A 14685-nucleotide genomic window follows, 5' to 3' on the forward strand; every position below is an offset into this window, starting at 1 on the left:
CTGCTATTTTTGAAAAATCGAAGAGCGACTGACATTTTTAGAATCTGATCTCAGGTCAGAATGGGTTCATCAGACAGTGTGTGTCCCAGTGGAAACCTCGTATGAATCTGATCTCAGGTCAGAATGGGTTTAAAAGGAGGGTTCCGTAGACTAATGCATGTCAAACTGGGGGGCCGTTGAAATGACAATGGTTGAAAATCACTGCTAGAGCCGTAACAATCTTCTCTTATGGGGAGTCTCTGGCATATCTTTTCAAATGGGGGGTCCGCGGGGCTTAATTAGTGTCAATTTGGGGGTCCTTGACATGAAAAGGTTTGGGACCCACTGTCTTAGGTAACTATATCTACTGAGGCCAGGTAATTATACACATTCATCTCGTGTGCAACAACAACAACAACGGGACACTAATTATGTTGACTATCACTTTTGCTTGCAATACCTCGATCTTACATAAGTAAGTGAAAGTGGACTGCCTTCACAATAACGTTGAGTCGTGTACTATAATAAATCATTATCACTGTACTGTAAGATATACAGAATTATATTATACACCAATAAGGAACTGGACTTTATTTTTATTTTATTTTAACTGCCTCGATCTCCCAGCCAGGTCAGGTCATTGTCCGTGTTACATGTATGAGCTGTTGATGCCGAAGACCGAAGGTGAACAGGTGATAGGAGGATATTATATTGTATGATATGATTGATTGATGTGATTATGATTGATAATCCAGTCTCACTAGGTGAAAATAAAAAAAACAAGGCTTGCTCAAAAACTACAGAGAGACCACATATACTGTCAGTGTCAACCACATAAAATAAGCATGACACAGAAAATACTATACCATGAAAGAATAGTATTGACCTGAGGAATATGGCTTCCAAATGTTATAAATACATGATGATGTTGGGCTAACGTTCAGGTATAAAAAAACCCAAAACACCAATATAATATTGTGTTTGTTTTTACACCTGATGCCTCTCTCTCTCTCGACTCCAACTCATTCATTCATCGCCCTCCACGGAGGGATGACATCATGTTCAGGTCAGCTTGAGCATAGTGTAGTGAGTACAGTGACAGCGTTCAGCTGCTATCGCGTATCTATAATTTACTTGCCGTGCGGATATAATGAAAACACAACAAGAACAGCTTATCATGATCATATTCAAGCATTTCACATGATTTAGAAATGACCTCAAAACGACAGAAACCACCAATAAAGACACATGATAAAACGTGAAAGCGTGTAGGTAGGCTATAGCCAGCCAGCCATCCTACGACGTTGTTGCAAATGAAAACAAACCCCCCTATCCTGTTTTAATCGGTCGGTTGGCAGTACAGAAGCAAAAGAAAATAACAACATATATAAATGAAACATTAATTATACGTCTATTCGGCTTGGTGCGAACACGTTGAAATGCCAAACGCACCGACCGTGCAGGTGACATTCCGTGTCCCGTATTGTGGACGTTGTAATCGGCTAGTGAGTGAGCCGTTTGTGGTGGTGGTGGTGGAGGAGGCTGGCTCATTCATGGCAGCTTCACTCACACACACACAACACTAGAGAGATCTACCGTGGCTGCCATGCAAAGACAGTGCAGCAGAGAGTGCACAAATGGAACCAAATGGACCCTAACGGGTCCATCACAACACTATAGAGATCTACCGTACAGCTGCCATGCAAAGACCAGTGCACAAATGGAACCCAAATGGACTAACGGGGTCCATTTGGTGTCCATTTGTGCACTCTCTGGTGTAAAAAAAACAGTGCAGCTGCGCTACACATCTAGTCAACACAACACTACACTTTTACACAATAAACAAGCTTTTGACAGGCAAGTTGGCATGGTGTGTTTATATATATATATATATTGTTTTGCTTTCGGATCTCAAAATTAAAACAACCAACAACACTTATTCACAAGCTGTCATCACCACCTGTCATTCGTTCCATTATTATTTGTTGCTTACCCCGTGATGAGGTGAGAGTAATTTTTTAATCCCGTCTCATTATCATTCCACACGTTTCGTTCGCAGTAGTAAAGGAATATAGGCAATAATAATAATCCGAACTGGCAGCAGCGTCAATAAACGGTGTGCAGGTGGTGGTGCACGGTCCGTGCACGCACACTCACACTACCACAACCCGCTGGTATGCATGTGTGTGTACTTTGTCCAGTTGAACAGAACCTACGCACTTATATCATTCTTGACTGACTGGCCCGCCGCGCGATGCTTCTTTCTACTACTGCTTGCTTCGTCTGTAGCCTACTCTGTCGCGACGAGAAGAATAACTGAAATACAAGCTATATATATATATATTAGTTCGCAGTCCGTCAGTTGTTGTCGGCGAGCGGACGTCCGCACGACGGGAGTTATAATAGTATCATTATATCATATCAGTCAGAGAACGTTAATTGTTCTGTTTCCCAGTATATAGTAGCCGCCTGTACTACGCGCTGTCTGTCTGACGCCAACCGACCAACAACAATAATAATAATAATAATAAGAACACCAGGGACGATATTTTAAAACTTGGAACAACAAAAAAACGATGTATTTCGGCGTGAAAGTGACATTTAATTCATGCTGACACTTTTTTATTCGCCTCGAAACGAGACACACACACACACACACACACACACACACACACACACACACCGTATCGTGGAGAGAGAGAGGAGGAAGTCACTCCTGTCAGTGGCACGCGCACTGTCTGTCTGACACACAAGTGTACTATAATAACGGTTAAATATGCAAACAAGCAAAGCAAAAACTATAATGCCAGTTATATATATATATCACCACTGACTCACGGAAGAGAGTGTACTTTTACCTGTGTCGCTGAAATGTGGCGTCAAGCTTCGCGTTGTTCATTTAAAAAAGTCCCAACTTGGCGAAGAACACGTTCCGTTCCGACTTTGTGAAGTGTGTGTGTGTGTGTGTGTGTGTGTGTGGGTGTGCGCGCGCGTGTGTGCGTGCTTTCTTGCCTGGCTGCTGTCATTCGAGGACTTCCTGGATGAGCAGCCAGCCGCCGTCGGTCGGTCGTTCGTTCTTTCCTTCGCGTGCCATAAACAGCCGATCTACAAGCTCACAACCGGCAGCAAAGGCGAAGGGTTGAGAGCTTGTAGCTCGGCTTGTTTTACGGCGGGCGAGACCGTCGTACGACGAAAGTGTGTGTTTTTTGACAGCTATTTGTGACAGGCGCAAACACGTTCTTCTGACAATTATGTATTTTTTTTTGGTATTGATAATGAAGTTATTATATATTTTGGTTGAATATATAAGGGTATATATAATAATAATAATAATAATAATAATAATAATAATAATAATAAGAGTCATTTTCACTGTTTGGAATTTTTATGAAACGTTTAGTTTTCTTTTTGGTTATATTATGGCACATTGTTATAGAATATGTCTGTACATGTCAGGTACCTGTTTTATAACTACCGGTATGTGGCATTCATTGTAGACAGTCTACTTACTAGGATCCCCACAGAGCATATTAAATGCACTCCTGCCACCTAGTGTTGGATTTAAGGACTTCAGCCATGGTGTCGCCTTTTTAAAATACAAAATATACAACCTGGTCAGATCAATTTAAAATGATAAATCAATTAGGTGTTTTGCTTTGATTCATTCATTGATGCATAAAGGTATATAGACTATACGGTATTTACAGTATATGCTACTTGATTATTTGATTAGCCTAATCAAAAATGTAATCGATGGAATAATTGCAAAGAGTGAGGTTGAGGGGTATGATGTTGCCAGACCCGAAACCTTGATGACCTTGGGATAAATCACTGAGCATACGTCCCAGGTGCATCCATGCATGCAATGTTTTTTGTTCTGTCACAAGGAAAAGCTGGGAGAATATCCCTGTCCAATATAGGACAGATTGAAAATAACTCTATACTTGACATCTAAACTGAAGCAATATTGATCAATTCCAAATATTATTCCAAGTACTCTGCGGCACCGCTGGACTTGCATCACTGTATCCACTGAGAAACCACAGCCAGTGTTCATTTTGACAGCAAATTTAGATTTTAGTTGCTGATTTTACACATGCTGAAAATAGCATGCAGTGTAAAATGACTTGTGTCTTTTACTTATATTGGATCTGTTGTCCACTAACTTCGCCTCACCAGGCTTTCCACCACCTCTGAGGAAAGCCTGGTCTCTGTTTCAAAAGTCTGTATGATCCTGTCGGGAGCGGATGATATCGTTATGTCATGTTGTAGTATTGTTTTGTAGTCGACAGGCAGGAACAACAGGCGGCGGCAACTTCCTTTCCCCTCTCAATAAAAGCTGAGTCGTAGCCTGTAGCTTTAGAAAAGGAAGTTGCTGCCGCCTGTTGTTCCTGTCTGTCGACTACAAAAATACTACAACATGACGTAACGATATCATCTGATCATATACCGAAATTAAATGGTGCCCAGGCTAGTTGTCCACTAGTCCCTTCCTAACATTTTAGTCTAGTTTTTAATTTGTTGATGAAATTAGTTTTCATTTAGTTTCCGTCAGTGGAAAAAAGGTAGTCGACGAACATTTTTCGTCATAGTATTTTAGTCGAGGAAATCAACACTGGGACAGGGGTCTGCTGCCTGACACCTTTAGTATGGAAAGCTGAGAACCACAAGTAGACATCAGGAAGGCAATACCGCACAGCAATACAGCACAGAAGATCGTTGGTTTAAGACTACAGAGACCGCTGTCTTAAAAAAACTCTGAACATTACGAAAGACACTTCCCACCCCGGTCACTCACTGTTTGAACTGTTGCCATCAGGCAGACGGTACAGAGTGATCAAGTCAGGGACCGACAGATTCAGTAACAGCTTCTATCCCACAGCGGTAGTTGCTCTCAATGCTGCTAAAAAAAATGATCTGTTGCTGCGACACATGTTTTGTTTTTCTGCCATCTTGTGCGATAACGGCTAAAATTACATGTTTGTGCATTAGTGCTACAGGGGTTGTGCAACAACAAGAAGTCATGTGTGTTTTGTTTTAGCTTGTATGTTGTTTTGTGATATGATGCACTGATTGGTTGACACTTTTAATTTCGTTGTACACGTTGCAATGACAAATAAAGATCTATCTATCAAATGCCAAACGAACAGACCCATTTTGACCTGGGAACGATTCTACAAAATAATGTCTTCTAAATCTTAACGGTTTCCTGAAAATCCTCATGTTTCTATGTTAGTGTGTTGCTCAACTTTTTTCATGTCAAGGGCCCCCAGAATTATCTGTATTTGGCAACAGACCCCCATCTGTTCCAGGGACTGCAAAGATTTGAGTTAAAAACGCTCTGAAAGAATATATATATATTCAAAGATTTGCACCACTTTTTCACGATAAAAAAAAAAATAGCAGACCTAGTTCATAGCTTGTAGAGCTGCTATTTTTCAATAGCTAAAGTATAACAATGCTTAACCCATTTAGACCTGAGGACAATTCTACAAAGGTCTTCTAAATCCTGACAGTTTTCTGAAAAACCTATATTTCTATGTCAGTCGTTCTCAAACATTATCATGTCAAGGACCCCCAAAAAAATATATGTATTTGGCTGCAGACCCCCATCTGAAAATATGTTGTTCCAGTGGGTTAAAACGCTCGTTCTGAAAGAATATATTCAAAGACACATCTTCTGGATTAAAAAGAAAATAGCAGACCTACAAGCTCGTGAGTGCCATGCTTTGAGCTTGTAGATCTGCTATTTTTCAATAGCTAAAGTATGACATAATGCTTAAAACACCATGCCAGTCGAAAGCAGGATTTATACTTTTGGTGTAGGACTGCGTTGCATACTGAAAATAGAAGATCAACAAGCTCACAGTCACAACGCAGCCCGGTGTCGTGCATTGGCCATGCAACACGTTGAGCTTGTAGATTGGCTATTTTTCAGCACACACACAACCCCCTACCATCATACCACTTAAGCAATAAGCATAAATTAAGCATTATTCTACACTCGTACATTTTATGAATATTTTATTATCTGCTGCTCCATCTTTATTGCATTATATCTATATTTGATATTCTTATTTTTACTTTAGAATGTATTTCTACTCTAAAATTTCACCCTCTTTTATAACCGTCTGATGTAAACTGATGTTATGTTCATTGTCAGGTCAAGGATCTCTTAAACATTGGACAAGGACATCACATGTTTTTTTGTATGTAATTATTATTTTTGCATAATACAACATACTGTGCCAAACCCCAGTTTGGGTCAGTACCATTGACATTCCCCCTTAATTAAATGACAACCAGTCAACCACTATGCCAGTGCTAAACACATTTATTATAAATGCTCAGGAAATTCACAGCAATTGTTTGTTATTCAGTTAGAATGGCCAGAGCATTGCTCTCACATTTTCTTTAGCACACTCAAACATAAAGGCTTTAATATTGTTGGGGTTTGTTTGTTACTTGCTATAGCACGTTATGGGAATTTCCAAATTACCCCAAAACACCTGCCTGGGGAATTCCTTAGTGCAGAAGAAGAGTGCTCCATAAGCGAAAAGTCTTTTCCATGTTACTTCTTTTAGTTTATTTTCCAGCCAGCTGCTCGTAGAGTTTGGGAACATAGTCGTCCCACTCGGCCTGGTAGCAGGTCCCGGCCAGGGGGGCTCCCAGCCCGTACTTCTTCCTGAAGGCCTGGATCTGGAACTTTCCACGGTTGTCTCCGGAGCGATTGGTCAGGACGGCCTCCGTGCAGGTCAGGCTGGCCGACTGTTCATACACCAGCCACACGTACCGGTGCAGGCCTGAGGAGGGCAGCAGAGAACAGGCTTTGTTAGCCAGGTCTTATCCTGCTCGCTTTGCCTAAAAAAATGGCAACAAAAAAATACGGGGAAGCAGCTTTTTGCTTCTACGGGCCGTCGGCATGGAACAAGCTCCCACTGTACCTTCGTCAGGCAGCCTCTGTAGACATTTTTAAAGCTCAGCTCAAGACCCACTTCTACAACATTGCTTTTAATTGATCTTTTATTTATTTTTGTTATTCATGTCCTCACTGTATTGCATTACTGCTTGTTTTCATGTCGTTGCCTTGCTTTTCTTTTATTCTCCATTGTTCTGTAAAGCACTTTGAGCTGCATTTCATGTCATGAAAGGTGCTATACAAATAAAGTTTTATTATTGTTATTATTATCTAACCTCGTCTCACCTGGGGCCTATTTCACGAATCTTGGATTAACTAATCCAGGATATAGGCCAAAGCGAGGCTTTTTAAATCCTGATCTTTACAGCCTGGTTTATTCCGTTCCACTAAAGCCAAGCGAGGCTCAGAATTGGCGAGCCGGGCTCAGCAAGCCTCGCTTACAAGCGCGTGCACGCATTCCTTGAAAAGCCATGATGCCGATCATAGATTTATTGAGCGAGACCAATCATGAGCGAGGCGAGCAAATCTGCAGGGAGAGCTGCGGCTTTCACCGATGAGGAGCAAGAAAATCTTATGATAATGATATACTACGAGGATGCCAAGGAAATAATAAAAAATAAGGGAAATACAAGCGCCATTAACAAGGCGAGGGAGAGAGCGTGGCAAAATATTGCCGACAGATTGAACGCGTAAATTGTAAAGCATATTATATATATAGGCCTATAGTCGAAGTCCATAAATATATAATTCAGTGAACCTATAGCCCCGAGTTGTGGAGGGTGAGCTATAGTTCCAAACGAGCTTAAACTTTAAGGGCACTTTCTCGAAATAGCGCACTGAGCTCATTTGTGCAATGCAAAAGCCAAACTAATAGGCGAGTGCGCTCCGGATTCGGTACGGTATGGAATTATATCCTACTAATCTACATGTATTGTGCGCCATGAAATGTTACATTACATTAAGTCTGTCTGTCTAACTGTCTGCATGCACTGTAGTGTCACGATTGCATGGCATGGCAATACCGATTTTTCAGAATGTATTATTCCATCATAATTTGAGCCTATAAATGTCTCAAATTTGAAAGCACTATATTTCTAAAACTATGAAACATTTCAAAGATTCCTTTTACACATGTCCACCGTAGGATGAACCTAAATAGGTTTGAATGGGGTGTCTAGGTGTAAGTATGTAGGACTAAACGTTATAATGGTAATATGTTGTAAAACAATGAGTAATGGTAATATTTCGTGGTTTTCACTTTTACAAAAAAAATAAAATAATAATAATTCTTCTTAACCGTGCACTTGCACGACAGCAAACCTATTCATGGGGAACATTCACCAAAAGCAGCTGATCTACAAGCTCACAAGCTGTCATGATGTTGTGCAGCCTATATATTTTGGTTATTTGATTTTATATAGTGCTTAAATTAGTCCTTTAATGCAGACCGATACAAATAAGGCAACATAAACCCATAATAATTGAATAAATCTGGAAAACATCATTGGTTTGTGATCAGTTTGACTGCTTAATGAACAGTAAAGACATCAGGATTAGGTTAAACCTGGCTGTTAGCCTGGTCCGGAGCAGGCTAAGTCCAAAGCATAAGTTCCCATGGTAACTTATGTAGCATCCCTTTCATGAAACCGAATCAAGCCTCAACATATCCAGGTTAACTGGTTAAGTTAATCTGGCAAGATCAACCAGCTTTCGTGAAACCGGTTAAGCACTGATCCAGGATATATTAAGCCAGGATATGTGTTAAAGCCCGGCTTAATCTCTAATCCAAGTTTCGTGAAATAGGCCCCAGGCTTTCCACCACCTCGGAGGAAAGCCTGGTCTCTGTTTCAAAAGTCCGTATGATCCGGAGGGGAGCGGATGATGATCGTTACGTCATGTTGTAGTATTGTTTTGTAGTCGACAAGACAGGAACAACAGGCGGCGGCAACTTCCTTTTCCCTCTCAATAAAAGCTCTCGTAGCCTGTAGCTTTTATTGAGAGGGAAAAGGAAGTTGCCGCCAGCCTGTTGTTCCTGTCTGTCGACTTCTTGGGACTACAAAACAATACTACAACAACATGACGTAACCATATCATCCGCTCCCGCCCGGATCATATACCGAAATGAAATGGTGCCCAGGCTAGGTCTTATCCCATTTAAGCCTGACCTAAAAATAAAATAAAATTAAAATCCTGCTCCATTCACTGCCATGTATTCATTGCACTTCCGGTGTGAGTTTGGCTCCCATGAAAGTGTCATGGCGCAGCCCAGTCACGTGACCACTTCTCTTCCTTCTCAGAGCTTCCTTGGTGAGGACCCAAGGACTGTCTAAAGAGGACGAGACGCGAAGACCGTACGGGCGACGCCATGGTGCTCCATGGAAGGACAGAAACATGCACAGTGGGCTTTATGCAGCCAACACTTCCTCCTTCAGCTTCCTGGGTCTCAACTGCGCATGTTTCTTGGACCATGGAGCAACATGGCGCCAACATGGCGGCCTTCGCGTCTCGTCCTCTTTAGACAGTCCTTGTGAGGACCCAGGAAATAATTATATCCATGGTCCCACCCCCTATGAGGAGTGACCCAGGAAATAATTATATCCATGGTCCTACCCCCTATGAGGAGTGACGCAGGAAATAATTATATCCATGGTCCCACGCCCTATGAGGAGTGACCCAGGAAATAATTATATCCATGGTCCCACCCCCTATGAGGAGTGACCCAGGAAATAATTATATCCATGGTCCCACCCCCTATGAGGAGTGACCCAGGAAATAATTATATCCATGGTCCCACGCCCTATGAGGAGTGACCCAGGAAATAATTATATCCATGGTCCCACCCCCTATGAGGAGTGACCCAGGAAATAATTATATCCATGGTCCCACCCCCTATGAGGAGTGACCCAGGAAATAATTATATCCATGGTCCCACCCCCTATGAGGAGTGACCCAGAAAATAATTCAGAATTGATGTAAAAAACGAATAAGGAACAAGTAGTATAATCCTCATTACTATTGTAATGTTTCACTCTTAGATTACATTTGTACGCTCTCTTGAGTTACAAATGGATAACAGAGGATTTTTACTGTGCATTGATTTGTTAAATAACTACATGGACACAGTGAATACACAAATACAGTGGTTGGTTGCACAACGTTCATGAAAATGCACCCAACCACCAACAACAGATTTGTATTCCACTATGGCCTACAGTGCAATGCATACTGAAAGCTCTGAACACAAGACATACGAGCCAAAAGTCTCTTAATCGATTTAAGTTGATTAATTCATTAATTATTAGGGGGTGGCTAGATTGAGGGGAGGAGACCAATAATTATCAAGACATTTTAAGTAAATAGCAGCAACAAAACATTTACAGTATGAACCTCAGATTTCTGGACAATCATCCAAATGGCTGTAATACAAACTAGTATACATATAAATAATGATTAAAAATATGACAACGTTTAGGAGTATATTTATATGCATATAACTGGATTCACAGGGCATGTTATGCCGATAGGTCCAGGCGCCTAGAGTGGATTCAATTGCTGACTGGGAAAATTAGCATCGCAAGCAGGGGACAGCCGGACGGACGGACGATACTGGTTTTGCCGACTTGCTAATAGGGCACCATTTAAAACAAAGGCGGCTTGCTGTGGTTGGTGTGATTTTGGACACGTTGGCTACAACAGAAATGTGCATGCACAGGGCGAGGGGCTGCCAAATGTCACTAGAAAGTCTGGTGACGCCAGGTGACTGACAATGTAGGCTATCCTTTGTCGTTTTTTTTTTCTTGTTTTCTTTCGCCCCCAGCATTTCAAAAGCTAGACTGGGCAAGATCTCAATTGACTGGGCCTGTGCCCGAGTGAACCCAATGGAGGCTACGGTTCTGGATAGGTCACTGAATACTGTGTTGAGTCACATTATCACAACAGCAGCTTGATTGTTGCAGCTGGCCACCTGTATGGCATGTCATAGGGCAGCGGTGGCCGAACGGTTTGCGGAGCGGTCTTGATATCGGAAGGTCGCTAGTTCGTATCCCCGGGCTGGCAGGTTAAAATTACCACCGCTGAAGTGCCCTTGAGCAAGGCATTGAACCTCTACCATGAAATCATGCCCTCTGCCCTCAGTTTCATGTCCTCAGTCTACTCCTGTATCTAAATACACCAAAACTAAACCAAAACTACAAATAGTTCAAGGGGGAAAAAAGATTCTGTGTTCATACTGAACAACAGTGTTTGTCTACACAATGTTCTGCAGTTTGATTCATTGATTATTGTGCTGTCCCACAACCATCGTCGATGCTGGGCGGGAACCCCTTTTGGTGTTTTAACTAAGCATTATGTTATACTTTAGCTATTGAAAAATAGCAGATCTACAAGCTCTACAAGCTCTGCTATTTTTGAAAAGTCGTGAAAATGTGGTGCAAATCTTTGAATATATATTATTTTAGAGCGAACGTTTTTAACTCAAATGCCTGGAACATATTTTCAGATGGGGGTCGGCGGCCAAATTCATATATTTTTGGGGGTCCTTGACATGAAATAGTTTGAGAACGACTGACATAGAAACATAGGTTTTCAGAAAGCTGTCATGATTTAGAAGTCATTTGTAGAATCTTCTCTCATGGGATATGGAAATGGGATAAATCAGGTTTTCGTTGTTATGTACGACGTCGTCTACCTAATGCGGTTCTCTTACCAGTGCCTTTGGGGGGACCCGAGCCAACGTAACGGTTTTCTTACCAGTGCCTTTGGGGGGACCCGAGCCAACGTAACGGTTTTCTTACCGGTGCCTTTGGGGGGACCCGAGCCAACGTAACGGTTTTCTTACCGGTGCCTTTGGGGGGACCCGAGCCAACGTAGTCGGACATGACAGCGCCACTGGACACGTCGTTCCCTTTCATGTTGACCACCAGAAAGTGATGCCACTCCCTTTAATGGAGAAAAAAAAGCACTATTGTTTATCTTAGATTAGCAGTACAATACATTTTCATCATAGGCAAAGATGCTCCTCAAATTAATGTCCCAATGAGCATCTTTGCAAGCTTCCTGTACCAATTGTGGTATCCATGAACATTTTTTAACTCAAAGCCTTGCTTCTGAGAGAGTCCCCCTGGAAAAACATATTTTCAGATGGGGGTCGGCGGCCAATTACATATATATATATATATTTTTTTACATGAATATGTTTGAGAACCACTGATATAGAAACTTGGGTTTTTCAGAAAACTGTCAGGATTTAGAAGACTCAGGTCTAAATGGCTTAATGCAATGCAGCCACCTTGATTATTTTTGGCTGCACGACGTCTCAATTCACCTGAATTTGGGGTCCTTCCTGCTGGGAGCATCAGGGTCAGTCAAGGCCAGAGTGTAGAGCTTACTGGGGTCACACCCGTCCCACTCCACAGCCGTGGGTCGGTTCTGGACCTGCAGAATCATCATATCAAAAGAAACAACTGACTGTGTTATTTAACAGACACGGTGTGACTCCTCCTGTGAGTCAACTGACTTGTGTTTTTTTAACAGACATGGTGTGACTGTTGTAGGGGCAGCGGTGGCCGAACGTTTTGCGGAGCAGTCTTGATACCGGAAGGTCGCTAGTTCGTATCCCCGGACCGGCACGTTAAAATTACCCTTTTTTTTTTAGCAAGGCATTGAACCTCTACCATGAAATGTTCTATGAGCAGGGCCTGGCTGTAAACAAGTTCTTGAGCTTAGTCCAGTTACCCTGGGTAAACATGGTAACTTTGCTTTACTTTGCTTTGACTCCTCCTGTGAGTCAACTGACTGTGTTATTTAACAGACATGGTGTGACTCCTCCTGTGAGTCCTGTCAAAGACAAAGTGGCCAAAGATTAATTGACCTGCATTTGGCTGGAAACTTGGAAATTAAGAGAACAACAAACAGTAGTCTCATTGTCTGTCAGGACTGTCTGGGAGCAGGCAATATAGTTCAAACATAACAGTAGGTGGCGCTGAGAAGTACCTCCTTGTGTCATTGGTTTTATAACAGTGGTTTTCAACCCTTTTCATTATCAAGGTCCATTATTTATTTTATTCGGCATTCGAGTCACGGGTCCCGACCACCATTTGATGACATTTAGCCTCTCAGACCGAACACTTTATAAGATTTTGTTCCCTTTGGATAAGATTTTGTCCACAATTCCATGCTGTATTGATGTTCATGGTACCATTAGGAGAGATAACAGGGAAACCGGAAACATTGATCAAAAATAACAATTATTCTACATTCTCTAATTGTGTAGACTTGTAAATTAAGTAATATAGATGTTTAACAATAATTTAACTCCTGAGAGTGTAAAATATGAATGGACCTGTAAGGGTCCATTTGGTTTAAATAACAACTCCCCATCATTTTGCTGGGGACCACCTGGAACCCCCTCAAGGACCACTGACTGATGGTGGTCACTGGACGGTCCACTGGTTGAAAATCACTGGTTTATAACATGATGCGATATTAGCCGCAATTTTTATAATGGGTTGAATCTAGAGTTGATGAATTCCTGTTCTGTTCTGTTCTTTGGCTATATAGAAGTGTCTATTTGTACGTCTCTAAATGTTTTGATGACTTGAACAAGGTGGACCCTCTTGTAAACAAGTGTAATGCTTTATTGGGTCAGTTAACAGTCTTTGTATTGAGTTGTGCTTGAAATAAATGCACTGTAATTCTGCAAACTGTGCAAATTGCGGCTAATGCAATATCACACCCCATGATCGGTTAGACTAGAGAACGAAGAATGAAAACACAACCTTTTCGTACACATGTACGAAATGCAGCATTGCAGATTGCAGCACAGAAGGCCCGCTGGCTTCCATTCCATCCATTCATTGTAACGTTGTTAGCCCAGTTAGCTTGCCGTGCTAACATAACATCAGCTCCACTAACCTGAGTTGGCGTGAGAACTTTGCCCAGCTCGTCGATTTCCAGCGAGTCATACTTGACTGTGAGAGCCGCTGCAGGCTTCTCTTCCACCTCGGTCAGCTCCAGAGGCCCGTTCCACTGGCTCACATCCACAGGCATGTTGTAATGTTCACACACTGTACTGTTACTGTACAATAAATACTAACAACGTGCTGCTGGGCTGGCTGCTGTGTGCTTGGCTGAATGGCTGTCTTGGCTGACTGTTTGGTGTTTGCTTGCAGAGAGAGAGAGAGAGAGTACTACCGAGGTTTGCCACTGGGGGGCGCAGTCTGCTTGATGCTGCTTTATTTGGTCCAGGGTCCAATCCTGGCTTGGACCCTTTTAATACTCTATGCTTGGACCTCACTTTAAGAACAGCCAAACCGGCTGGACCTTAGAATAATTATAATTATATACTAGAAAATGCTTAGAGTATATATTCTAAGGTCCAGCCGGTGCAGCCCAGGGGGTCCCTGACCCTGACCCTATGCCCTGAACTAAGCCAAGGTCTCCAAATGGAACTTTACAGGTCAGGTCTGTATAATGATGTCTGAGAGCCCATGGGGGTACAAGATATGCCAGGGTTAAGGACCCCCAGTTTGACATGCATTAGTCTACGGACCCCCATTGAATGGCATTTCTATCCCGACCCTGGGACCCCTATTGTAAAATCACTGTTAGTTTTTACTCTGCGAATGTACAAATGGAACCAGTGGCGGAGGGTTCCTCTATAATGACAGTTTCCAAACTATCATTTAGCTGGGGACCCCTGGGAACTCCCTCAAGGACCCCTGGGGGACCCCACTGCACTAAATGGACGGTCCATGTCCTAAGGTGACGTCACATTGAGGGAGTGTACT

The 14685-nt window shown here is 42.3% G+C and overlaps 2 protein-coding genes across 2 annotated transcripts in view; both read right to left on the reverse strand.

The window, feature by feature from the left end:
• taok3a (TAO kinase 3a) overlaps window positions 1–2935 on the reverse strand; it is a 109536-nt gene extending 106601 nt beyond the window's left edge. Inside the window, 1 exon segment of the mRNA XM_080755703.1 lies at window positions 2838–2935. The gene's annotated coding sequence lies outside the window, so the exon portion shown is untranslated.
• Window positions 2936–6290: 3355 nt separating this feature from the next.
• On the reverse strand, window positions 6291–14054 carry pebp1 (phosphatidylethanolamine binding protein 1). Its single transcript, XM_080756843.1, has 4 exons — window positions 13811–14054; window positions 12222–12331; window positions 11736–11836; window positions 6291–6782 (listed from the first exon to the last, which is right to left on the reverse strand). Exons 1-4 carry the CDS (start codon window positions 13943–13945, stop codon window positions 6565–6567), a joined length of 564 nt encoding a protein of 187 aa, XP_080612969.1. The 5' UTR covers window positions 13946–14054; the 3' UTR covers window positions 6291–6564.
• Between the last annotated feature and the right edge of the window lie 631 nt (window positions 14055–14685).

This window comes from Protomyctophum bolini, assembly GCF_963924005.1.
Source record: "Protomyctophum bolini genome assembly, chromosome: 22".
Taxonomy (NCBI): domain Eukaryota; kingdom Metazoa; phylum Chordata; class Actinopteri; order Myctophiformes; family Myctophidae; genus Protomyctophum; species Protomyctophum bolini.